Source organism: Chinchilla lanigera, unplaced genomic scaffold (assembly GCF_000276665.1).
Source record: "Chinchilla lanigera isolate Chin_1 unplaced genomic scaffold, ChiLan1.0 scaffold00029, whole genome shotgun sequence".
NCBI classification, from domain to species: domain Eukaryota; kingdom Metazoa; phylum Chordata; class Mammalia; order Rodentia; family Chinchillidae; genus Chinchilla; species Chinchilla lanigera.
In genome coordinates this window covers 3,653,977-3,681,863 of record NW_004955430.1, presented here as the reverse complement: position 1 = coordinate 3,681,863, position 27,887 = coordinate 3,653,977, and the positions used below count along the sequence as shown (strand labels likewise).

General features: G+C 42.7%; 1 protein-coding gene across 10 annotated transcripts in view; it reads right to left on the bottom strand.

The window, feature by feature from the left end:
• Cacna1d (calcium channel, voltage-dependent, L type, alpha 1D subunit) overlaps window positions 1–27,887 on the bottom strand; it is a gene marked incomplete at its 5' end in the record, with an annotated part of 346,833 nt that overhangs the window by 115,120 nt on the left and 203,826 nt on the right. For 5 of the 10 annotated variants that reach the window (XM_005387369.2, XM_005387371.2, XM_013515608.1 and 2 more), the window contains 1 exon segment: window positions 22,878–22,981. In XM_005387369.2, coding sequence (XP_005387426.1) covers window positions 22,878–22,981 — 104 coding nt within the window. 10 annotated transcript variants of the gene reach the window in all.

Here is a 27,887-nt window from a genome sequence, read left to right as displayed (position 1 = left end):
GGTCGGGGACTCAAGCCCATTCAGCTGTTGAATCCTCTCCTAACACCTCAACATGGGCACACAGGAGGCAAGGGCAGAGGGCAGATGCACGGGCAATGAGGATCAAAAGTAGGTTAGAATCAGCCTGGGAAAGGCCTTACTACAAAATTAAGGAACTTGGATTGCTCCTTTGTAAGCAAAGGAAAACTACAGAAGTTTGATACGACAGTGTCACATCAGCTTGCTTTTATACATAACACGTGTGACGAGGATCTCAAAGTAAGAAGAAAATGGCGGTGAGGGGACAGAAGGCATTCAGTCAACACTGGTAATGGGCTGGACTTAACACCAAAAACATGTGATAAAAGTAAGTTTTCATAAAGTTCCCAGTTTTCTATCATTACAATTTGGAAAGCACCCATGAAACTTGTCATTGCTGACCCAACTATCCCCACTCTGTGATCACGTCACCCCCAGTCTTCTAGGTCTGGCACATCAGTGTTGTCATCTCAGCTGGGCTGGACCATCCTCCCCAGGTCCAACTGCTGTCCCGCTTGCCATGGGAACATTCCCTGCCTATGTGACAGGCTGGGCTAGATGGAGAAGAGCCGGTGCTTGATACCTGAGAGGCTGCTGCATGGAAGAGGCAGCCATGCTGTGGGCTCCAGGGCGCCAGTGGAAGTTGAAAGACAACAGATTTCAGCACACGGTAAGGAAGACATTTCTAATAGTCCAGATTCCCCAAAATGGATTGCCTTGGGAAAGAATAAATTCTCTGAAGAGGTACAGACAGACGTCTTTGTAGGAGGAACTAATGGCTCACAGGGAATCTGCAGCACAGGATGGTCTATTCCTTTTTGGTCTGTCTTCCCTAGGCCACAAACAGGCCCTTCGCCACCCTGGCCAGCACTTAATGTACCGCCCTGTGTTGTATCCAACTGGCGCTGTTGCTTTCATCACCCCAGACTCCTCTATGGCTCCACAGGGAAATCAGGATGCCTGCCTGTTGTGGATCAATCCTTTCTTCCTTTTTGGTCCTTCCTCGGGGCAGCAGCCTGGCACCCTCTTCAACCTGGCAGACAGGAAGTCTGGTGGTACCAGCACTCAGGAATCCATGGGCTGAGTGATTTCAAAAGACATGGCTGTGAGGGGCGCTTGGCTCTGGGGCAGTGGTATACCCACCGTCCCACTCATACCACTTCCTCTAAAATCTTTCAGATGGGAAAGATGAATACAACAGGATAAGCCAAGCCTCTAAAACCAGAGCAGCCTGCTTTACCCAGGCCGCACCAACCTTGGGTCCCATTCAATGAACAACAACAGCTTCAGCAGAATCGGAGCCTGCACAGCAGGGGGAGGTGACATGGGTTCTGCAGGAGAACCCAAGCTTATGCCATCTACCTTCTAATAACAGAAACAAACACCCATTTGTTTGGATTTTTATTTAGTCTTCAAAGTGTGTTTATATTCACTGTCTCACAGGGTGTTCACATCCTCGGTGCAGAACACGCAGGATGAGGATTTTCATGTCCACATCATAAAAGCCAAAGCCGAGGCTCAGCAGGGTAATTTTATGGGCCTCGCATCATACATCAACAATATACCAGAGCTACCAACCAGCCTCCAGAGGCAGTGTCTCTCTCATGGGCCTGCTGACCTCACCGCCTCCTGGCCCAGGAGAAGAAGATGTACAAGGGGACACTCACTGGTCAGGGTCAGGGCCTGAGGGGCAGGGCAGAAAGCACCCCTCTGCTTGCCACACATTCTGAGTTCCTTCCAGGGACCCAGCTCAGGAACAGAGAAAGTAAAAGCTCCCTTTCTGCTCATCTCCAGGAGCCCCCATGCCTGGGCCCAAATCCCACGCTCTGCAGAGAGCACTCCAACCCCTGCTGCAACCCAGGATGTACGGGCCCTGACATCCCGGACTCTGGAACCCCTGGTTCAGCCAGCAGTACTGGAGAAAGAACACTAAGACTGCAGGAGCCACGGCACACAAATGGAAATGCCCATCAAACGTGACTGCCACACACGCAGAAGGAACTTTGAAATAAACAGTTTGCTCTGGAAAGTTTTATTTCTCAAATGCCCGCTAAAAGAAATGGGCCACTGGAAATCATCTTGATTTGGACATAGGGTTCATTTTTTTTTTTTTTTTTTTTTTGCAATGCTATTTGTTTTCACTGGACTCACACAAATAAAATTTAAACAAACTAAATACTTTGATTTCTACATACATATTCACCAATCATCCCAGGGGCAAGGCCAACAGTATTGCTAGGACTCAGGTTTCTACCAAAACAAGGGATTCAGAAATTCACCAAAACACAAAGGCAAAATTTATATAAAGGCAAAGAAGGGGGAAATTGAAGTAACCCACTGATTTTAATCAGCAGAAGTCAGCCTTCCTTAGATCTAAATTATTTCCCCTATACGCTCACAAAGAAGATGAAACGGAATGAAAGAGTAACGTGGTTCAAAGAATATTATTACATTTAAATCTAAGTTGTTGGAAATCTAAGTTTCTGTTCAACGAAATTAGGTATTCTGTAAAGAATCAGTGGTAATGTTTGCTGTTTTACGGTAAGAAGAACTTTTTAATCAGTGGCGGTGGTTTAGTTCAAAGTTCATCAAACCACTTCTTTGTTCCAGTTTCCCCTCAGCCGTGAAAAGCCAGTAATTGCCACAGGATGTTCTCTCCGCCTGAGGCAAACAGGGCAGGTTGGGGTTGAGGCCTTGGGTCTGCAGTACTTGATCCATAAGACTTTGCACATAATGGCTGCGGAAGAGCAGAGGTAATGTGGCCACAGCACTCTTTAGTGGCCACTAGAGGGCGCTGGCCACGATGGGTAACTAGTAGGACAACTAAGGACAAGAGAAAATGGGGGGCCTTGTTTACACATTAAATATATCGAGGAAAAGGTTTAACCATCACATATGTAACCATCAAACCACACCGTGGCTACTCTTTGGGAACTCATTACTGAAATAAACCCCGTGGTGGACTGCAGAGGGATTCAGTACCTACTAATTCCTCACTGTTTGCTGGAGTTTGGGGCTGGTCCGAGATTTTCTCAAAGTGATCCTCCCCCTTTCACATCCTTTATGCTTTCACTGACATAAAAGTCTGTGAAGACGCTTTAAACAGAAAACAATTCCCATCTTTCAGGAAGATGAACCATTTTCAAAGTCGGTGTTTCCTGGCTTTTAATGAGTAGGCTGTATCATCTGCCGAGCAGAGAAGCCAGGATTTAGCAGCTATACAGAGCAAAGCCTAGAACTGCTCCAGGTGGCGCTCACCCCGGGTGGTGCTCTGGAGATGAAGAAGGAGTGCTTCGGGGCACCAACTGTCAAGACTTGTGTCTGTCTGCCTGGCCTCCTTTCTGACCTTTTCCTCCTTGAAATGACTCCAGCCATCCTCAGATCACTATTTCTCAAAGGTACGGAGTCTCCTTGGGTCCCAGGGCACTGTTCCCCACCTATACCTTAACCTGTCTTCCAGATACCATGCTGGGGGCTGGCAGAGGATGTGAGACTACTTCTCTGGAATCCTTAGTGCCCCAGAACCCTAGGCCCTACATTTATTGAATTTATTTCACAGCCCTCCAATCATTTATTTAACATTTTCTTTCACACACTAGACTGTAAACTGCATAAAATAGAGGCTGTATCTGTCTTATCTTTGTATACCGGTTCCTTACCACAAGCACTGAAGACTGTTAGTTGCTCAATAAGCATTGGATAAATAAATATTTTTATAAATGTGGATTTTATATTAATGATGATGAGACGTAGATATCTGAGCTCTGCATTCTATGTATTTGGCCACAGATAGCCACATAACTTTCCATGACCTGAAACTATACCACATAGCCCCATAAAAATTTAAAGGAGGAGGAATTTGGTGCAAGTCTAAACCATGAAGACCACCAAAACAAACATCACTACCATGCACTGTGAACACACACTGATGAGAGAAAAAATACAGACATAGAAATAAAGCGTTTCAGGCACCTTAGAGTAAAATATGCTTCTTTTACTGTAACTCCTTGTTAGAGAGCAAAAGAGCTTCTCTCTTTGAAGAGTTCATTTCCATGGCTACCAAAGATATCCCAATTTTTCTAGCAAAAAAAAAAAAAAAAAAATTCCCAGTAACATGAATCTACCATGCATGCTGCATGCTGCAAATTAGATTTCTTATCTCAGATTTTTTTTAAAAAAATGTTTTAAACTAGGTGTTGTGGTGCATGCCTGTAATCCCAGCTACTCAAGAGGCTAAGGCAGAAGATTCACAAGTTCAAGGCCAGCCTGGGCAATTTAGAGGAACTGGTGCCAAAATAAAAAAATAAAAAGGGCTTGGGTGTAGTTCACTGCTCTCTGGGTTCAGTCCCCAGTACTGAAAAAGAAAAAGGAAGAAGAAAAACATGTTTTAATAGGTATTCTTCAAAAATATGGCTTGCTTGTCTGAATCACCTTCTTGCAACGAAATACATTACTCAATCCGATGAGCCAAATAAGTCTCATCCCATATTTTCAGGATGAGCTTCAAATACTGCTACTTAAGAAATTTGCCTCACTAGACTTGTTGGGAGTCTGGTGTTCAAAGAAAAATAAGGTAAATGTGTATCTGACCTCTGATTTGGCAAGATGGTAGAACCATTGAAAGTAAAAGTATGTGAAGGCACCGGGCCCCCAGGGCAGGTCCTCGTTATACACCTGAACAGCGTGTTGTGCAAAGTGCTTCATCAGACTGCCACCTGGGTGCGCTACTTGGGAGCTGCTGGGGCATTCCAACTGCAGGGGAGCACAGAGGAGGCTGGAATTCAGTGCGTCTGTCAGGGTGCTTGAAAGCAGTATCTGCAGAAGATTTACCCCATATCCCACCTACTGATCATGCAAAGGGCAAAGCTCTTGGCGAGCTGTACTAACAGGTGGAATTCTCCCTCTCAGGAAGGGTCCCATGGAAAGGTAGGTGGGAAAGACCCTCTCTAAGTACTAGGGCACAGCTGAGAGAGAACAGGGCAGGGGCACTGCAGGACAGGGATGCTCAGGGACTGTGAGAGATCTACCTCCCACTACAGGATCTAAAAGGATTGTGCGAGCCACGGCTAGGCTTATTCATGAGCAGATAGATGAGGAAAAAAGAAACCAATTTCTCTAAAGCCTCCTATTTCACTGTTCTGCTCTGCTTTGGAGAATTAGTTTTGGGAAGGAAGAAACCTGACAGAGCATGAAGAATAGAGCAGCTCAGGATGCAGCAGTCAAAGCCACGTGGGTAGACGGGGATCCCAAAGGCGTTCCCCGCACCAGCACAGAAGAGCTTTCGCCTGAGGAGGAAAGCAACTGGGGCTCAGGAGACGGACACATCTACATGTAATCACTAGCTTTACTCCTTATTAGCTGTGTAAATGTGAGGAAACTGCTAAACCTCTCTGGGTTTTATGTTCCTCATCTGTAAAACTGAGCCAAAGAACCTTTACTTCACTAAAGTAGTAGACACTGTTGAATGACATAAACTAAATAAAGCTCCCAGACCAGGGCCTGGATACAACCCTAACAAAGATTATAGCAAAAGGGAAAATGATCTCACTCCATATATTCCTCAGACTGGACAATCAAAATCTATAAATCTTTCCTCATCTCAGAGGCACTGGTCACAACTATCTCCCAGGTCATCTCCACCTCTGTACCCCACCCACGGCCCGATCACGCCCCCACCCCCGTGCTGCAGCCCCTGCCCCAAGGCTCTCCTCCACCTTCGAGGTGCAGCTTTCAACCACCCCCTGATGGCAAACACTTTGACAACTCTGTAGCTTAGAGGAAAGATCTTGCCTTACTTGGTGGGCATTCCAAACTACCCATCCATTCTTCCACCCCACGGCCAGCCAGCCAGCCAGCCAGCTGGGTGTGTCCTGGAGGCGTCACTGTCACTCATCCTGGCTCCTACACGCCTAAGGCACCAGCCTCTTCAGTCCTTGACACTTGTCAGAAGCTGGAAAGTGCCTGCCTTTCTTTATCATCCTTTCAAATCCTGTCCATCTCTTCAATGCTTCCTCAGGGGAGCCCTCCCTGAGCCACCAACCCTCCATGGCACTCCTGAGCATACTTCTAGCTATAGATCTGACCTTAAAACATACTTGACTGATAGTCAAAGACGGAAAGAGTGCAGCTGCTGGAATCCACCCAGGGATCTGCAATTCCCTGACCTCTCTCGGTGGGCCTGTTCATAAGTAACAGCTGATGGTCCACGAACTGGTGGGCCTCTGGGGACAGCACCCCACTGGAGAGGGGACAGCACCCCACTGGAGAGGGGACAGCACCCCCCTGGAGAGGGGGGTACCACCACCCATTGAATTAGATCTTTTGGGTGCAGTGTAAGTCTCCAAGACTCAAAGGCTGAAATGCCTGGAGGCGCTGAAGATGTCAGCAGACAACTTAAACCCAGATTTATTTTAAAGTGAATTTCAAGGGAATCACAGTTCAGAGCGGATTAGTGTTTTATCCTTGAATCCAAACCAAAGTCTTAGGACAACCAGACTTCAAGAAATCAGGCTAATGCTTCAAGTGCCTCTCCAGGTCCTAGGATGATGTAGGGCCCCAGAGAGAAACGCTAGCAAGTAAGCATTCAGACTAAAATAAGACAGCTTTTCCTATCCGCAGAAACAACCTGACCTGACCACAGTCCAGTTCATGCTGAGTACCCTTCACATCTGGAAAGGTCTTTGAGTTTATAAAGTCCCTTTCTATCAATTTCTCTCCTTGGTTCTACAGGCAGCTCTGTGAGAAAAACCACACAGCAAATGGGGCTGTCCACATTTTAGGGACGAGAAAGCCTCAGGGTGGGGAAGTGTGAGCAAAGTCGTTTCCAGGAAGCGTGGCGTAGGAGCCCAGTGAGCTCTGCCTTTGTGCTGTTCTCACTCTAACACAGAGAAACTGGTAAGCACAGTCACTAGTAATGCCCTGGCTAAGGAGCCACGGCAGGCTGGGCCAGCACACAGACCATGCCACTCTGAAATAACCAATGTCATGTCCCAGGCCCTCCATGTTGAGACCGAAGCTTCCCGCCCCTGCACACCCCTGAGCAGGTGGACAGCATCAACTCGTGGGTACAGATCTGATGTTAAGATGCATCTGAGGGCTGCGGGTTTAGCTCAGTGGCACAGCGCCTGCCTGGCAAGCGCAAGATCGTGAGTTCGAGTCCCAGTACTAGAAAAAAAAAAAAAAGTTTAAGATGCATTTGACTAATCGTCAAAGAGGGAGATGCTGCAGCTGCTGGGATCCACACAGGGGCCTGCAATTCCTCAGCATTCCTCCGTGAGCCTGCTGGTAAGCGACAGCTGATGGTTCAAGGACTGCTGGGCCAGAGACCACACAGGCACGGGTTTCTGTCAGTTGAGGAGCTTTGCCCATCAGGCATCACCACCTCGAGGCCTCCCAACTTGCACCATCTTCCCCATATTCTTCCTGCTCGACTCTGACTCAGCCTGCCCTTCCCTTTTCAGCCCTTCCCAGGCCCTGTGGGTACGCAGCAGAGAGCAGCAAGCTCCCCCCAACTTTCAGTCTCTTCCAGAGGATCCCACATTCTCCTCGCAGCCCTTTCACGTCCCGCCTACCTCAGGACCTCTGAGCTTTTATGTTCCTCTTCACGTCTAGGTCAATATGCTCATCCTCCTATAAAAATCAGATAAATAAAAACACCTGCACTTTGAGGCTAGTGCCAGTGGGCTATGTGCCCTTCTCCCTTTTCCTCAGCATCGTCTTCTTTCGATCTCCAGACTGGAGACCCTCATCCCTGGCTCCCAGCCTTCCTGTCCAACCCAAGGTCTACTGCCATTCTAGAACACTCAGTAGCTATCCCCGGCCTTTCCAATCCCTTCACGGATGAATCTTCAATGCTCCTCTCTTCTGGGCTACTCCAGCCACCCAGTTCTGCTGAGATTTTCTAAATTTTATCACAGCCCTTCCACACACCCCCACCAAGTCTTCAAATTCATTTGTAAATTCAGGACTTGTGCTCTCTGACCACAACCTCTGCATCTTTTCTTTCTCCCCTCCCCTCCTCTCGCCCTGTCTCATTCCAGCTGACCTGCTCCGTAGAAAAGGTCTTATGTATTTTTCACTGGACTTACTCTATTTGTGTTTGTCTCAACACTATGAACATATGGGGCATGGTTATGATGTTCTTTCATGCTAATTTTAATATCTGTGTGATCACTTGGCCTTTCAGCAAAGATCAAGTGTTAATATCTGTGTAAGTCCTGAGTTAGTTTCAATGTATTGATTGAATGTTCTCATTATAGTCATGTTTTTCTGCTTCTTTCTATGTCTAGTACCTTTGACTGAATGCCAGACATAAAGTGTACATTGTTTGGTGCTAGACATGCGTTTATTCCCACAACTATCCGTGTGCTTTGCTCTGGGATACAGTTATATTGCTTGGATGAAACTGATCCTTGCAAGTCCTGCTTTAATGATTTGTTAATTCAATCTGGAGGTGGGAAACAAGCAATTCTGTCTTACAACTAGTGGGAATAGACAATGTTCCCAGCCCTACATGAATACTGAACGCTGTTCTCTCTAATCAGTTCAAAGATATCTCCTCCACGGTTGGGGAGTTTCCTCGCATACATGTGTTAAAAGGCACTCTGCTGATCCCTGGGGTTCTCGGTCTATGCTATCCACTCCTCTCCTGTACTCCACCTTACTCGTACAGCCATCTTTGTCTCTGTAGACTCTTGGTTTCATCTTCTCAATTTGGAGAGCCCATGGGTCTCTGCCTGGGCTTTTCCCCCTTTTATCATGACCCAGGAACGCTCAAGCCATTCGGATGGAGCAATCTTGGAGCTCACTGAATTACTTCCTGTCTCAGGAATCCTTGCCCTTCATTCTTTCATGCCCAGTGTCTTGGAAATCACGGCTTTATATATTGTCTGGTTTTGGTTTTGTTGTTCTTTCCTCTAGTGAATTATTTAGCACCCTACTGAAAAGCATTTGACCATAGACCATTTTTCAGATTTTTCTCTCAAAAATAACTCTTCTGTACATCTATCTTTATGCCAAACAATGTTGTGTTTACTGTAGCTTTGTGGTTAAGTCTTGAAATCAGATCATATGAGCCCTTAATCTTTGCTATCAAGATTGTTTTGGTTATCGTGCTTGCTTTGGCAGCACATATACTAAAATTATTTTTGTTATTATAAGCCCTCTACAGTTAAACATAAGGTGAGATTTAGCTTGACAATATTTTTAGAAGGATGTTAGGATTATGAATGGGATGGCACCAAATTAATAAATTCCAAGACAATGCACATCTTAATATTAAATCTTCCAAGGGGCTGGGGATTTAGCTCAGCGGCAAAAGCGCCTGCCTGGTAAGCGCAAGGTCGTGAGTTCGGTTCCCGGTACCGGAGAAAAACCAAAAAAAAAAAAAAAAAAAAAAAAAAAAATTAAATCTTCCAACCCATGAACATTGTATGTCTTCATTTATTTAAATCTTTTACTGATCAATCTTTCATAATTTTCAGTATAGAAGTTTCCTGTGTCTTTTCTTATATTTATTACTAAGTATTTTGTTATACCAGTCCATATATATTTTGGTACTGGGAATCAAACTCACAATCTCACGTTTGCCAGGCAGGTACTGTGCTGCTGAGCTATATCCCTGGCCCATATTTTTAAATTTTCATTTTCCATGTTTGCAATTTACATATAAGAATAAAATTTTTTTTTATATTGACTGTATCCTGTGATACTGTTACATACACTTCTTAGTTACACATTTGGTCATTTATTAGGACTTTCTAACAGACAATCATGCTGTCAGTGAGAACAAATAGATTTTTCTTTCTGATCTTCACCTTTTACCTCTTTTCCTTGCCTTAATGCACTTTTTCTTGCCTTAAAGTCAATTTTCTTGGCTTTTATTTGAAAATTTCTGATCAGTACTTTAATATAATACTGAATAAAAGAGGTGCAAGATGAATGCTGACCTTATCTTAGTAAGAAAGCATTCAGTCCTTCACCATGAAATATGATGCAGCCATAGTATTTTTTTGTAGATGATGATTTCTAGGTTGAGGAAGTTCTTGTATATTGCTAGTGTGCTATGCATTATTACTGTGAAGGTTACAGAATATTGACAGTGGGTTTTTTGAATGTATACACATAATGAGCCAATTATTCGCTTTCATTATGTTACTACAACAAAGTACACTGTCTGATTTTCCAATGGTGGTGAACCATCCTTGTACGGGCCAACCTTTCTGGCATAAGCCTCAATTAGGAGACGCTACTCTATTCGTATTGCTCGATGCTATTTGCTAATATTTAATGTGAGGGTGGTACTTATACTGATGAAGGATACTGCTCTTATTATGTTTTTGTAGGTTTTGATACTGAGACTATTTTAGCCTTGTAAGTTGGGCAATATTCCTTCCTCCTCTATTATTTGAATGCATATTTTCTTAGGAATAGTATTTCTTTCTAAATTGATAGAATTCAATATAAACCTCTAATTTTCTTTGGGAAAAAGTTTGTGAGTTCCACTTTAAATACAAATTTAGGGCTCATCAGATTTTAAATTTCTTAATATGTTGTATTTTTCAAAAAGTTAGCCATATTTACTTTCAAGTTACTGAATTCACTGTCATAAAATTGTTAAGGATAATTCCTGTGGAGATAGCTCTTTTTTTTTCCTATTGATAATCTACTCTTTTTCCTTCTTAATCAGTTTATCAATAATATTAAATTTGGCAAAAAGCCCACCTTTATAATTTATGTTATCTATTTTATTGATTTATTTCTATTTTCATCTTATCTTGACCTTATTTGCTCTTCTTTTTCTATGCTGTTAGATAGGAAGATAGGCCACTGAATTTAAACCTTTCTTCCTTACTGATATAAAGCTGTCTGTTTTACATAAATCACACAAACCCTTGAGGTGAACTTTTCTTTTCCTCTTTTTGAGACAGGGTCTCGCTATGCAGTTCAGGTTGGCCTTGAGCTCACTTTGTAGCCCAGGCTGATCTCGAACTCGCAACAATCCTCCCACCTCAGCCTCCTGAGATGCACTTTTTATTTTTAAAATATTTTCTAATTTCTCTGATAATTTTTTAAGTTATAAAACATTAATTTACAAGTATTTGGGAGATTTTCTAGACAGACTGTTACTGATTTTTATTTTAAATTTATTCAAGTAAGACAAGTGTTACTTTGTAAGGTTTCAATGTTTTGAAACTTAGTGAGACTTTTTATGGTCCAGATATGATTCATCTTGGTGAATATTCCATGTCTTCTAAAAAATAATGTGTATTCTGCAGTTATAGGACATAGTGTTCTGCAAATATCAATTAGGTCAGGTTAGTTGGTCATTATTAACTTATGTAAATACAAGTTAGATATTATCTATATCCCCTTGCTCTATCAAGTATTGAAAGGGAATAGTGGACTTACCAATTTCTACACTTAATTTTGTCAGTTTTTGACTCTGAGTATTTAAAGCTGCTATCAGGTGCAAACAAATTTAGTTATCACTGTCTTAATGAAATGACCCTTCTTTGGTTATGAGATGCATCTCTGAAATTTTGAAATGTTCCTTGTATTGAACTCCATTTTGTGTGGTATTAATACAGTTACCTCAGGCAGGGGATATAGCTCAGCAGCACAGCGCCTGCCTGCCAAGCACAAGGTCCTGAGTTTGATTCCTGGTACCAAAAAAAAAAAAAAAAAAAAAAAAAAAACAGTCACCTCACTCTTACTTCGAATCTGTGACATATATTTATAGCCTCTTGCATTTGTATTCAGTCTGACAATGTCTTCCTTTTAACTAAAACAATGGGAGCATTTCATTTAATGCCATTATTGCTACAGCTGTGTTTACGTCTACTATCTTGTGCCTTGTTTTCTGTGAGTACCTTATGTTTCTTGTTCCTTTGTTGCTCCTTTCCTGAATTATTTTTTATAATTAAGAACTACAGACTAATCAATTTTACCTCTTATTTTACCTTTTTAGTATTATTTTTAACTGTTTTTAAATTTTTAATCATTACTCTACACATTATTATATGCATCCTTAAGTTACTATGTCTGTAATTTACGTATTATCTAAAACACATACATGAATTTAAAAATAATGCTCCATTCTTTTTTTATTTTGTGACTCTACTGACCTATAGTTCATTTTACCCTGATGCTAGTTTTACTTCATCTTTTAAAGGAATGAAAAGAATGTTTTTTATCTTCATCTTTGCCATTTTTGGTGGGTGACCCTCCCTCACCAGCAGTACTGGGGGCTGAACCCCAGGGTTTCCCTCAGCTCAGGCAAACCTTTCCCACTGAAGTCCACCCTTAGTTCCCTGAGACAGGGTCTTGCTAAGTTGCCTGGGCTTGCCTTGAAGTTGTAATGCTCCTGACTCAGCCTCCAAGGAACTAAGATTACAGATATGCCTGGTGCTTATTTTTTAAGTGAGAATTCATGCTTGTATCTCAAATCATTTTCTTTTAGCCCAGAAAATGTCCTTTAATATTTCTTATAGTGCAGATTTATTGGTAGCCAATTTTCTTTGCTTTTATTTGAAAATTTCTTTACTTCACCTTAATTTTTGAAAGATACTTGTTTTTAATGGAATATTTGTTTTAAATTCTTTTTCAACTCTTTAAAAATATTCCATTTTCTTGTGGCTTGCTTGCATTATTTGTGAAAATAACTCAATAGATATTATCTTATTCTAGTAGGTAATAAAGTTTTTTCATCCTCAATTCTTTTAAAATATTCTCTTTATCTTTTGTTTTCAGCAATTTGCATTTGATGTGCTTAAGAGTGGTCTTCTTTGTGCTTATACTACTTGACATTTGTTATGCTTCTTGGATCTGTGAATTTACAGCTTTCATAAAACTTGAACCATTTTCTGCTATTTTTTTCCTTTACAATTTTACATTGATCAGACTGCTTTTTATTACCACTATACCTTCATTGATCTTTTTCCCTGCAGTGTCCAAATTATTCTTTTTTTTTAAAAGATACTGTATTGTTTGTATTTCTCTACTGAGACTTACTACCTGTTCCTTTATTATATGCGTCTTTTTCCTTCAGTTCCTTGAGGAGGTGCACAGTATAGAGATTTTAAAATCTGTGGCTACTAATTACAATATTTCTGTCATCTTGATGTGTCTCTATTGACTCTTCTCCCACTGACTGTGGATGTTTTCATGTCTTGTAACTTTTGATCTTCCTTCTTGAGTACTATATTTTCCTTTAATGGGTATCACATTTTTGTTTGGCCAAATATTTCATTTATTCATCATTTGGCCTGACCCTTTTGAAACTTGTCCTTAAGGTTTTTAGGACAGACCTAGAGTAGCCTTACTAAAGTACCTTCTCTTTTGAAGTCTCAATTGAATGCCCAATGTATTCACCACAGTCAATCTACTTTAGCTGGTCAGGGCTCAGCCTTGTAGGATTTCTAGTAGCCTTTTGCTGCCAGGCCTCAGTAAGTGTTACCTGGCACATACGCAGTTTACCATATGGCCAAAGATTTAAGAGGAGCTCTATTCAGATTTTTGGAGTCCTTCTCTCAACAAGTCTGTTACTGTCCTAAAAATCCCAACTGTCTTAGCAGCCTTGAACTGTGTTCTTGGCCTCTTCATCAAATAGACTCACATCCTCTGGTTACCTCTGCCTCCCTCTGCCACAGTTCTAAAAGTGTCTCCAGGCAGAGAGCCAGGAAACCCGAGTTTATCTCATGTGTTTCCCTTCCCTTGTAAATCTCAACCCTGCACTGCCTATTTCCCTGTTCCAGAACTCTGTTCTGAAGGTAGTTCCTGCACACTTTTGTCCTGTTTTATAGCTGTTTATGGTAAAAGGTCCAGTTTGGTACTGTTAGTATGTTGTGGCTGGAAGTAGATTACAAGAGCCTTAAATTATTCTGTCCGTCTGCATTCTTTCTTTTACCCATTCAACCTATTCATACTACTACAGCCACAGGGATTTTTATATCAAGATTTCCCCCAACATTTTATTAAGAAAATGTTGTTCATAAAAGTAGAAAAATTATATACAATAATCACCCTTATGCTTACCACCTAGAATCCAAATCAATACCTGCTACATTTTTGTTAAATCACCTATCCGTGCATCCCTCTTACCCAGCCACCAATTTATGTTTTCCTTATTTTAAGGTAAAATGAAGACAAAAAAGTGATGTTTTTATAAAATGCAAATTTAAATCATGTTACTTGCCGCTTGAAATTCATCAGTGGATCCCCCACCCTTGAGCTGAGGATGTGTGACACGGTCTCCAAGGACCTATGTGATCTAGGCCCTGCAGACCAGTTTCTTTCCTCACTCTCCCTCCGCCTGCCCTTGGTGCCCTACTGTCCCGGTTTGTCTAGTTCTTCCCACGTCCTCTGCTGCTTCCTACTGTAGGCCTTCGCAGGAGTTATTCCTTTGTCCGGAACATACTGCCCAGCCTCTTCTCTCACCTGGTCTAGACATGAGGGTAATTTATTCATTCTTTACTTTTTTCCTAGGGTGCTTCCCACAGCCCCTAACGGACACCAGCTGTGCGCATTAAACACTCTCACAGAATCATTTACCTTTCTTCCAAGGCCTTATGACAGTGTTCTACCGTAACTCTTGCTTCCATCGTTAGACATAAGCTCCATGAAGAGAGAAACTGTGTAAGCTCATTACCGCAAACCCAGTGCTTAGCAGGGTACTTGGCAGATACACCTGCCACTGTGCGGGCATCACAAAAATATTGCCTACGTGAATGGATAAGTCATTCCTTTTAAGAAATTTAATACACAGAAGAAAGTATCTAGCAGAACTTTCTGCCTCTTATTCATCTGTCATATTGAATCCAACCACATGGCTCAGAAGTGTGTAAGGGTCATCCCAAACATTGCCTTTAGGCCAAGCATAGTTACCGTGCTCCAGAGAGCTGAAGATGAAGTCCCTTAGAATGCCTTCCAAAGACAGAATGCACAACTTTCCAGTCTTTTTCTGGATAGCAAATCTAAATTTTCGTAACACTGGGACCTGTACCGTCATCTGATTCTCAAAGACACATTTCTGAACTATACAGTATTTTTCAGATAAAATAACTTTTGTTTTTAAATAAAGGAATGTTATATTTAAGGGTTTAGACCAACAGCTCATTTCATGCCTTTCCCCAGGAGCTGTCATCTCCCTAAAAGGGCGACACTGCTGGTGCTCCCTCCCGTGGTGCGGACTCATACAGGCTGGAGGGTACTTACACCTTGGATCCATACCTTTGCTGAAATGTTAAAATGGGAATCCAGAAAGGAACCACTGTTGAACTTTAATAAAGAACAGCTCCATATATGATAGACATACTGGTCACTGTATACCAAGCTGCCCTGCAATACCAGTATTTGATCTCTGTAAGCAATTTTACTAGCCTGTAAAAGAACATTACACAGAAGAAAAAAAAACTGGCATAAAGTTGACAGTAACATCTTAGAGGCAGTCTTCAACATGTTTCGCACAAAGAGTCAAATTATTAAACTCATAAACATCCTTTTCACTGTAGAAGTAATGGCAACTGTTAACGCCAGTGACTGAATAGGGAACACAGGAAAATTACGGCTTTAATTTCAACTACTAAGGTACCAACAGTTTTCCAAAGAGCTGGGTCTGTGCATGAAAGCACCGTCATAAATTCTCTTCCCATAGGATTTGAGATCAACAGACTCAACAGTCAGGTCTGCAACAGTATTGCCCCCAACAACCTTTTCCCTTTTCTTAAACAGCACAGCAACACACCAGAGCGTGCAGGTGGAGAGAAATCTGCTGACAGTCTACTTAGCGCATAGCCTGCTATGGGCAGAATGGATGCCCAAAAGGGCGCATGTGGCCAGAGGTGCCTCCTGGGTCCTCTGAGGTCTTTGCTATGAGCTATCAAAAAGAATATGGTCAGAACAGATGATAGCCACAGCTGACAAGTGAGAGTGTGCCACTCAATCTCCTGCTAGTGCTGGCTGCTGTCCACTGCTGTTGCCAGGGAAACAGACGTCAGCTTGATGGAAACAAGGATCAGCGAAAACTTTCACTTACCTCGTTTCCACTGATCCCGACAGCCATTTCTATGGAAACAGTAGCTGCGAGTCAGCAGCAAAGAGGCTACCACTCACTTGTTCACATCAGGTGTGGCTACCAGCCTGTGTGCATCAGATGCCATGGCGCCAACGGCCCAGGGTACTTCTGCCAGCTACCCCTGACAGCCTCCTGCAACAAGAAAGCTCAGTGTTCAAAAGCATATGCAAATGTTTACTTTGGTTCTTTACTAGAAAAAGGAAATTTGGTATTCTTCCATTTAAAGTTAAACTGGAGCTTAATTTCTTGCTCTACCAAAGCCAAACCTCATGAGGTTACTTAATGACTTTGGTTTTTTCCAGCACCCTGACCTCTGCATTACTCCCATTTGCAACACCACTTCAAAGTTCAAGAAAAGTGACATCTAGCTGTGTGGAGAAATCTTTTGAACAGGCAGCCTAGTTAAATCAAAGGTGACTCTAGCTAGCTGTAGGGAAGTATCTTGCTACAAACGCTCATTAAAGGTATCTTTGGCATTCAGCAGCCTGACCACTACTAATTACACAAAGGAAAAACAATTGTTTAAAAACATAAAAACTATCTTACTAAGAGTGCTCCGCTGTTTCTTTGTTTTTAGACCAGACTTCTATGTGCCTTGTAAAAAATTTACCAAAAGTTCTCTGTTGGCCAAGATATGGAATTCTCATTACCTCAGTACATATCTATTCTGTTAATATTCCAATAAAAACTCACACTGCTGCTGTGGTTATCCTATGCCCTCAACAATATCCTTGCAAAATTTTGTTAAGGAATTCAACTGCTCTTCCAAGATGCAACCATGTTAGTGTGCGTGTGGGAGGAAATTTCGTTGTTCACTTTCTATCAGCAGATGCTGCTAAGAGGTTGAGAGAAAAAAACTAATCCCAGTCAGAAAAGAAAAGTATAAGAATGCCTACGCTTGGAAGGTATGCCTCCATTTAGAAAATATTCACAAGTGATAAAAGTAACATCTACTGGTATATTTTGCCTCCCATGCCAATATTCAAGGAGAAGAATCAGAGAGTGTATGGACCATAAGGCAATGAACGTAAATGGACCAACGTACAAATCATGGTGCTCCAAATTTAATTCCAGTCTGTAAAATTCTGATACAATTCAGAATACAACATAATTCAGTCCACAGCCCCACCAGTGCTCTATACCATGAACTTTTGTTTAGGAAGCCCAGCTTTCATAATAACAGGCATGCCTGAGTCTTTATCTAGGTCCTTAGTATCTGATATATCCAAAGTGGGTTGTGGAAATGAAACTCAGCCTAGATTTAAGGGGAGGGACTGGGAGAGAATGCCTAGTACATAGAGTGTTTTGAATTGGGATGGCAAGTATAACCTAAGCTTGATTGTGGCTGTGGCTGTATCACTGTTACTGTCAAAGTGCTGGGCCCAGTGAATCTTACATTTTAAGTTTGTAAATTGTGTAGTATGCAGACTTTTGTTTTAATAAAGTAGTTTTATTTTGTAAAAGAAGTGAAACTCAGAAAGATGGACTGCTCTGAAAATTGTCCTTGCTTTTCTGGAATGCTTCACTTCATCCATTTTTCCCTGAAAACACTGAAGTTCAGCAAACCTCCAGTAATATGGAAAGAGACTGTGACTTCTAATGGTACCTCTGACCTAGAACACACAAAAAAGACTAATTAACTTGGAGCTGAATGATTCTGAATTTATAGACAGGAGCTGGGTTTACACTCAGTTTTATGTCATAAAAGCTGGTTTATTAAGAACATTTATCATCTAATAACAGAAGAAGCCTGCTTCAGAAAGTATGTAAAATATTTTTAAGATATTGACAAAAGCTTTGAATTCACAGATGAATTATAAATCATTTAAATCTATTTCATAAGGCAGACCCAAGAGGTGGTTTATGTAGTAATATCCTTTAGTAATTATCACCTCATGTCATTTATATATACTTATGTAATAAAATGTTATAGGGGCTAGGGATACAGCTCAGTGGTACAACACTTGCCTAACACATGAGAATGAGAGCCTCGGAAATAAGTAACTTTGATTTCTCATTAATGCAGACATATCTTGGCCACGTTCTTCATTTGCATCAAATCCCATATCCAGCCTTACTGGAGCCATGTAACAACAACCAAGCACTCTACATTCTTTGGCCCTCTGGTCCGCACTGAATGTCCTAAGGTTCGCACTGTCATGAGCTCAGTTTTACAGATGAGGAGAGGAAGGCTCAAAGATGCTGGTATTTGCTTCCAAACCCACAACAGCTAAAGCATAAGAGCAAAGACTCAGTCTTGGTTATTGGACTCTAAAGCTGGTTATGCTTAAGCACTACGCTCCAAAAATGCCACTTCCCTATATTTGTATTTAAAAATATGCCTTGTGAGATGTAACTTTACAGCAATGGTTTAGTCATGCATAACACTGCATGGTAGACAAGGCATATTTACACCTCCATGGCCACCTCTTGAGGGGCAGACTGCAGCATTAATGTTTGTATAAAGCGTATTCCTCTTGGCCATTTCCTGGAGAATCCAGAAAAGGTGACACCTCAGAATTTCCAAAGACCCTCTCAGAGTGTTTCCACTTCACCCAGAGAGGAGAAAAGGGAAAGATCTGTGATTTAAGATAAGGGTATATTAAATGAATACGATTCTTTATGTAGTTGTATTGTCTCAAAGCAATTCTACATTCATTAGCTGATTTAAAACCACCCTGTGAGCAAGAGGGCTGGACAGGTTTAATCTTGGCTCAGGGATGAGGAGACTGAGGATCAGGGGGACTAAATGAGCCCCAGAATGAAAGGTGACACCGGCAGGACACAGCCCAGTTCTTCTCCTTCTTGGGGCATCTCGGTAACATCTAAGGAGCCTAGGCGGTCCTCCATTTGAGAGGCTCAGACACCACCGCCCCAGGAGTGGTCAGTGGCAAGTGGGCCCCTAAGGGAAGAAGCAAGCCCTTTGCCCGTCCTCCCACTGCCCATGGACACTACTCTGCCCCTGGGAATCCAGCAGTGACTCCCTGGAGACCACGTGCTGAAACGGCAATGTGCTCTCTTGTCCTTCTGCACTAAGAAAAACCTCAGAAGAGACAGGAGCTAAATGAACAGCTTTAAAAGTGAAAAGTCAAAACTTCTAAAAAGCCAGCGTGAGAAGGTGAGATACACATAATTTGTCTGGACGTAGACTTAATGGAGACACTCTGTCCGCTCCCGTAGTCACCACTGCATTGTCTCTTCAAAGACTTAATGCTAAAGAGCAACACTAGTTACAGACAGCTCCTCCCCCAGAGCACCCCCCAGCCTCGGCTACCCAGGGCACACAGTTCACCAACTTGATACTCACCTTGAAGAAAAAAGGTCTGTTAGAAAACCAAAGGTTTTCCCAAAGCATTAGTTTTTCAATACCTTAAAATTACATATAACACCAAATCAACTGTGCAGATTAACATCAGTACGAGAATACAATAGAATGACATGGTCAAGTGAAAAAAGAAGGCGCCAAAGAGCATAGCCAAGTGCTTTAAAGATGGTTCACTGACCGAGATGCACAGCGTCATCTAACATTTCTCCACTAAGAAGACCACAGCACGCGTGGTCACAGCTGAGGTGTCTGAGAGTCTTTTCATCGGCTGTTTTGGAATCACACTTGTGTTGGTCTGATAGCTCCTTCGGGACTAAACAACAGTAATTGTCTTCCTTTTGACATTTACGTCCTGGTTTTGTTACACTTCTAGTGTTCCCTTAAAAATTTACGAAGAGCAGATCTTAAAACAAAAATAAAAATTTTAAACTTGCCTTAATATAAAAAATACGAACAAAAAAGCCAGAGGAGCACACCTGGACAGAAAACTACAGGGCACTGTCGGAAGCAGTGCAAACGTGCCAGCCCCTCATCCAGTTTCCTCTGCTAGGACCTCCTCCTTGTTTGAGACGCATCTCACAAACCCCCAGCTCTGCACTTGTCATGCTGTGCCACTTACACGCTGCCCACCAGCAGACAACACAGGCTGGAGAACGAGGCCTCTGTCTGCGCCTCAGCCATCTTGGCACCCCTGGCCTCGGGCTCGGAGTCCTGCCCTCAGCAGAAACTCAGGGAACGTTGGCCAGAGAAGCCAACAAAGCTGAGAGGCTCTGCTCTGCAGACACTGTTCCTACCGAGGCTCCCACCTCCCTTTGCAGGGAGCAGAGCAGCAGGTAGCCCTCAGAAGTCTGAGCACAGTGTGGATTGATGGTCAAAACTGCTGGACAGTTTTGTGTTTCCTGTTTTAAATTTATGTATCATTTGCACTCTACTTAATAGTTTTGTTTGATGTAAAAATAATAATGTCTTTGAAAATTTTACTTTTTCCTCAAGATACATTTCAAAACACTGGTTGTTCCATGAAGACGTGTGCTTTCTTTTAAACCACTCAGCTACGGATGCCTCCTAAGGGGTTGCATGTTGAACTCCCATTATTATAATGAGCCCCTCCCATCTTTTCCTTTTTTTTTTTTTTTTTTTTAAAGCATCTTGTGACTTGGCTCTGAACTCTACTTCATTATGCTGGGGCAATGATTCCTGCCCAGGGAAGCTAAAAGATAAGGCATGTCACCAGCACTGTTAAAATTAGTGGTTTCCATGGCCTCCGTCAGTTTAGTTGGGTTTAGGAGACATGGGGCGCCAAGGAATTCACAACAGAACTGCTGTTAACCTTGTATGGGCAGTTCCTATGGCAAAGTTTCTCCAGGGATAATTGCCACTGTCACCGTCCCAAGCCTAACCTCAGGCCACAGAAGCTCATTAGGAGGAAGGTCTTTTAAGGTTTGCAGTGAAAGAACATGACCTGCAGAAGGCAGCTCGGGCAGGGGAGGAGGAATGCTGTCACCGCCCCGGACCCTGCAGCCAACATCAGCTCAGTCCTGGCCTGACGCCTCTCGTCAGAGGTGGGGAGGAGGACTGGTTGCTGAGCCATTTCTAAGTACTGGACTCACAGGACAGTGTGTAGCCATCGTATGGAACGGACCAAACTCAATCATGGGGACTCGCAAGGCACATCCCCTGGGAACGGGCAGGGGTGAAGGAAAGTGAAAAAAGGAAGCCAAGACAGGTAACTTAGTTTTGCTTTCTGCTCTGTAAAAGTCAGTGCTTTAAAAAAAAGGGGGGAGAGCAATTAAGATCTCTTCACTAATTTGGCATATACAAAGACATCACTTCCCCCAGACATAGCCTCAGGAAGAGCAGAAAAAGCTAGTGAGGAGTAGATAAACTTTCCTGGAATCGAGTCCAGGAACATTACTTCCTGAGGGTGTCTGTGCTCTGGGTAGTGACAAAGGCTTGGGAGGGGGGAGCTGATGGACATCTCCAGGCACCCCACAACACCACCACCACTGCCACAGCTGTGTGCTATATGGCTGAGGGGAGGCAAGGGCTATGACAGGGCTGGAGAAACGTATGTGCAGAAGCTGATCACCATTCTGCGTGGAAGAGAGGTTCTACAAGACATGGATGGGTGGAGGGGGAGCTGGGGATTTAGCTCAGCAGCATAGCGCCTGCTTGGCAAGCGTGAGGTGGTGAGTTCAACTCCTGGTACAGGGGAAAAAAAAAAAAGACATGGACGGTTAAAACTGAATAAGAGGGACAATTCCCACAATGATAGCAGCAGGAAACCAAAGTGATAAACGATCCCCATCTGAGGAAGTAGGGCTCAAACTTTTCAGTACTTATGTGCTAATCTAGGTTTATTTTTCCTTCACAACAAAATCTGAAACACCCTGAGGGCTAGGTTATGTACACAAAAGGGTGAGGTTATGTACCAATGGAAAGCCAACCCCGCCCCAGACACACACACACCCCAAAGAGATAAAGGCCCTTTCCTGGGGGAGACCAAGAAGAAGCCTTTTACTTACTTGTGATCCACTTCTACACATTTGATACTAATGCTTCTGGGGGACATTTTCATTAACAGTGGTCGGCAAGCATCAGAAACACAGAATCTCACAGACAAATAACAGGCAGAAGGAATCACAGTTCAATCCAAAAGCAACACACGGAGGGGACATCAGTCCAAACGCATGCAGAAAAGCCGTCAGAGAGCAGCTAGGAGACACGCAGAGCTGCCTCACATGTGGCAGCAGGAGAATGTGCAACATTGATCCAACTGCTTACCCACTAAGGACACCAAGAACCAGGTTAAGGACGAAAAATGAGCCAAGGATGATCAGACTAACAAAATACACCCATGGCCATTCCCATCCTATCGCATCATTTACCTGTAAAATGTAAGGAGATCAGTTATCAGTTATCCATCTACTAAAGAGCAGAGCCCAGGTGCAGCTGTCAGACCACTCAGTGCCTCGGCTGAAGGTGCGTGTCCCTAGGACAGGAACTGGGCCTCGGTCCTTCCATTTGCTTTTTCTTCAAATAAGGGAAGATTCTGTTGTTCAAATCTATAACGAGGCCTGCTAAAAGTTGGCCCAACTAGCTCATTTAGCTATAATTTCGTACCAATTAACATGCATTAAATTTGGATTCAGACCACGATAACAATTATAAATGTGTATCATTTTAGGACAGACAAGAGGGCAAGCAATGAAGACTACTAAAATCCCAAGCAACAATGCTGATCAATTTCTGGTCAACAGTCATTCTATAGCTTTCTTTCATGAAGGCTGGTAAGGTTCCAGGAAATAGCTTCATTTTGGGAAGCCTCAGCAGAAAAGAAAGCATCTCAAAGCAGACAGAAAGCATTTGGCACTCCCTCGGCAGCCCCCTCCAGCAAAGCCTGTGTGGTCTTGGCAACTGTCCTCAGGACTCTGCTTTCAAGATGAAAGAGGTGTAGCTTACCCGCTCAATACACCAAGTACAAGATTTAGTACGAAAAATGACCCAAAGATGACGAGACTGACAAAATACACCCAGGGCAATTCAAATCCCATAGCATCATTCATCTGCAAGAAATAAGATGGTCTCATAGGAGTGGGTTAATAGAAGAATCTAATAAGGAGAGAGAGTCACGTTAGAGAGAGCATTCTATACATTTAATTAAACATTTACATAGACTAAAATCAGAGACAATAGCAGCCAATGTGCATTCACTGCATATTCCCAACACACATGAGCACACACGCACATGCACACACGCACGCGCACACACACAGAGCTACTGAGCTTTCAGATCAAATAATAGCAGATCGTGGCCCCAGGTAGGGAAATCAGCGGGGATTTGGCTCTTCTCACAGGGAACTGACCTGAGAGATAATTTTCAGAAAAGGTCTTGGTAGAGGACAAAACTAGTGCTTAGCTGGAATCTATTTTCTGCTCTGCCTGAACTGTTAGTACTGACTCTACTTTTAAAATCTGTCATGGTGGAAAAGTCTTAATTATAGAGACAAATTTGTAATGTTTGACTCTATAAACTTTTTTTGTTAATCTTTTAAAATAATAACGTTCTACTGGAAACCACCTACCCAAGAAACCCTAACCCATTTTAAGTCTGGATTCTCAGCAATCAGTGAATAAAGCACAACTAAATGAACACAAAAAAGAAAACACTTCCGAAACCAACTAGCTGACACATATTCAGGGGTGTTTGGGGGAAAAAGACTTCTTGTTCCTGCATCTACAAAAGGACCCTGGCTTTGACCTGGACAACCCTTCCTCTGAGACACTAGCTCCAGCTGTGAGCTAACTGGGATTAGAGGTTAGAGAGGGTTCGGCCAGAAGAACCCTGTGTTTCTACTGGACAAGCTCAAGCTGCACATCCAGACATGACCTCCTTCTCAGACCCTGCTAGGGGAAGTTCTGTAGTTAACCGCCTTTATGCTGGAACAAAGAGGAGCTTTAAGAATCACAGCTGGATGGAATTTTCCAGCAGCGTAGGTCAACGTGAAATTGGGCAAACATCTCTCTGAGGAGGGATGTGTGGTAAGGACCGAAGAACACGCAAATGACTCCAGGTCGGACCCTGCTAGAATATCCAGAATTCTTAGTCAGTAAATAATCCGGGCAGATCCGTCTCTCTTCCCTTACAGGTGCAAGCCCTTAGGGTTCTAAGCATGTGCCTTCCTGCACATTATCTGGCTCCAGTTTTTAGCTTTACAGAACAGGGTTCATGCATTGCACAATATTTGCCTGATTCAGAAGCCAAACAGGAAAAGAGAACATTAAAAAAAATGACCTAACATCTGTTGCTGAAGTCTAGAGAGAGGGCATTAAATCCCTTATGAAACACCTGTTTGGCCACATGAAAATTAATGTGCCTAATAGAACTCGTATCAGTCTGCACATCTTACATCGGCAATTAGAGTAATGAATGAGCCAGGGCCGTGGCTGCAATTGTTGATCTAATTAAGTTGGATAAACTAATTTCATCAGGAAGGCAGAGGGTAATGCTTCCAAAGCAACTATACCACTAAACTTATTTTCAAACCCATGTGTAGAGAACAGACTGCTGGGTACAGGGGGCAGAGCTCAGATTCAAGTCAACACCTGCCACAGAGACCTCTCTGGGCCTGTTTTCCTCTCCATTGGAGGGGAGGCGCGTGTCACAGGGGACAAGATGTCATCAAGAAGAGAGGAGGAGGTATCGATGGGGCCTCCATTATGAAACCTCACTCTTCTACAACTCTGGCAGAGTCAGGGAACAGGGCAATCTGCTTCACCAGTCCTTTTTCGGAGTTCAGCCTGTTGTTCCGGAGTATGCACTAGGGTTGTAACAGCTGTCTGCTGCACTTGAGAAGGAAATTTTTCTTTAAAGAAATTAAAATGCCTTTAATTTCTTGGAAGTAGGTACTCAGCAGATTTGCATTTGTTCAAGTAAGAAGTGTCATCTGGAATGACAGCTGAGGGCAAGCTGGGACTCAACAAAAGCCATGGAGGGACTCTAAGTCTCTCTGCCAGAAGGCAGCCAAGAGACCAAATTTAAGCTCTAAGGTCCTGTCTTTGTCCCAATTAAGCCTTCGTAACCAAGTCCCTCTCCAGACCCAAGGATCTCTCAGACTCACCATATACACAAGGAAAAATCAGAACTGCCAAGCTGTTGCCCTAAATTCCCACATGTAGGTAAGAGAACCTGTTCGGGATTTTGTCTGAATGGTCTTTATCAAAAATGGAGAAATGGCCATCTGCTAAAGATCTTCAGTTGAGATTAATTTTTAAAACATTTTATATCAAAGTTCTCCTAGGGTAGCACCTAGTGCCCCCCAAATTATTCTCTATTTACCTTCAGTTCACTCGTACTTTAAAGGCTGACAAGCACATTTACATCTCAGTTTTAAAGCCCTTAGGGCTTTTCATTTTGTTTCTATTGAAAACACTACTGGGAAATTTGGTACCCTGCTTGTAGCTACCCAGAGCATGGCATATGAGAAAGCCAAACCCTTGGCTGAGGAGCTAGAGAGGAATTTCCCAGATGCCTTGAGTGGAGACTGTCGCGGACCTTGAGTACTTCCTGCAGGGCCTGACAGCCAGCACCTCTACAGGCGTGTGCACCACCGGGGAAAGAGCATGGTGCTCAGACAAGAGGCCACAAGTAACTTGGGTAAATAACTTCCTCCTGACTAACACTTTTACTTTTCTACATTTAAAAACATTTCCTTGAATTGAAGAAAAAAATTTCTCCATTTGAAGGAAAAAACAACACTGAAGGAAAAATATAGATTGTGTCATCTAATTCTGCATCTCGTGGACAGGAAATGAAAGCCAAGGGAGGGTCAGTGACCTGCCCAGGGTCACCCCACTAGCCTCACCTAGCTTAAACTCTGCTCCCTCTGAAAACAGCTCTATAGTAATTTCTTTCCACCAGAAGTTAAAGATTTCACTCTCCGTACATCAAAACAGTTCTGTTTTACATATGCCTTTGTGCATACGGGACCCACTTCCCTTCTCAAGATCCTGCCAGCCATTTGGCAGACACTCTGGAGAATCAGGGCACAAATGAGCTTGACAACACTGACTCAGTATAAACTTGGCTAGATTCAAAACAACCTCCAAAGAGGATTTGTCCACAATATATAAACACCTAAAGGACTGAGAAATGTGCTTACAATCAATATTTAAAATTGGATCGCCTTCGCACACTGGAAGGTTAAGTCAGGAGATTGCAAATTAGGGCCCAGCCTGCACAACTCAGCAAGACTCTGGCTCAAAATTTCAAGTTTTAAAAAAAGGAATGGGGGTGTAGCTCAGGGAAAGGCCCTAGGTCCAGTCAGAGTATCAATCAAACAATCAATCAATCAATTGCCTCTATTTCCCAAGATGGTTCCTTCATGCTCTAGTTGTGGATAAAAGTAGATATTCTGGCATGACTCATCTACATGAATGAGACAATGGGCTTGTTATGCTCAAAGGATGTTAACAGTCACTTGTATTTATTGAGCTCCTGCTTTGTTCCCTGCTGTGTGCTGGACAGGGATGTTCTCTTCTGGTACACAACTGTGTGGCTTCCAGCTGGTTGTGGGCCATGGCTATTAGAAAGGCTTGGTTCCTTGGCTCCTGCCTATTTCTATAATGAATTAATAAATGTAATCAACAAGTAATTAAAAGTAATCCTGATACATTCCAGAGAGTAAGATCTTAGAGAACAATCCAGAGGACATTGCTTAGCTGCCCTCTAGTGTTCTAGAAGAATTCACAAACAGCTGACAAGTGGAAGGATGCCAAAGAAAGAGCACCGGGTTCTACTCTAGACCAAACTATGACCCGCAGGCAAAATCTAGCTCTCCACCTGCTTTTACATTTTTAAATGGTTGGGGGAAAAAGAGTATTTCACAACATATGCAAGTCATATGAAATTCAAATTTCAAGGACCATAAATGATTTCTGGTTGGAACAGAGCAACATGCTCATGTACCTAGGAACAAGTAATTAAAAGCAATCCTAGGTGACTGTCACCTAGTTCTGGCTGAGCTGAACACCTGCGACAGGGACCACATGGCCTGGGAGGCCGAGTTTATTTACTATTTGGCTGCTTATGAAAAGGTTTGTCAATCTCTGCTCAGATCGAGCACTTGTGGAAGACCCTGGAGATACTCAGTGGTCTCTCCACATCCCACTGTCTGCATCTTTAGGATCCCAGCTCCTCCATAAAGAGATATAGACTGGAGTAATGTTTATGAATTATTTAACCTGCTCCCCTGGAATAAAGATGCTATGTAATTCATAGAGAATGTAATTATGTTGTCAAATTATTAACTAGGTGATTGTCATACTAACAATAAAGGTTATAATTACACCATCCTAGGTGATACTTAAAAGTTCTCAAGAAAGCCAGTCGAAACTTTGGCTTTGGGTGCGTGGAGTTTTTTCCTCCTTTAATCATACACAGAGTTTCCACTGCTTGACAACAGGGCAACTGCTGTGAGAGAATCAATGTGCAGAAATGTAACATAAAGGATAAAATTGCCCATTAGTTAAGGCATGTTAGGTCAGCAGTTGACAATTCACCATGACAACAGAGAGAAAACAAAGCAGAGTAGAGGCACAGGTTTTACTTTTTAAAAAGTCTAACCAGTGTTTTCTGTACTTTTGAGGGAAAGGATAGGTTTGGGCTCTCTGGATGATGTTTCTGTTTCTATTTATCAGAAACTTCAAAGGAAGCCTAGGCTTGAGGCCTCACTCTGACAAGAGTTGTGATGTGTGAGGTAAAAGTAAAAATAAACCCTAGGTAAAACTCCACCTAATCTGAGGGACCTGTCCCTGCTACTGTTTTGGCCCATCCAATCCAATACCCCTCATTTCCATGAGAAGGCACTGTCTTCTGAATATAACTAACTAATACTCATACTCAAACAGACACTTACACGCAGACACTCCTGTAACAATCATAAAAAGGAAAAAAAGGAGAAACAAGAAAAC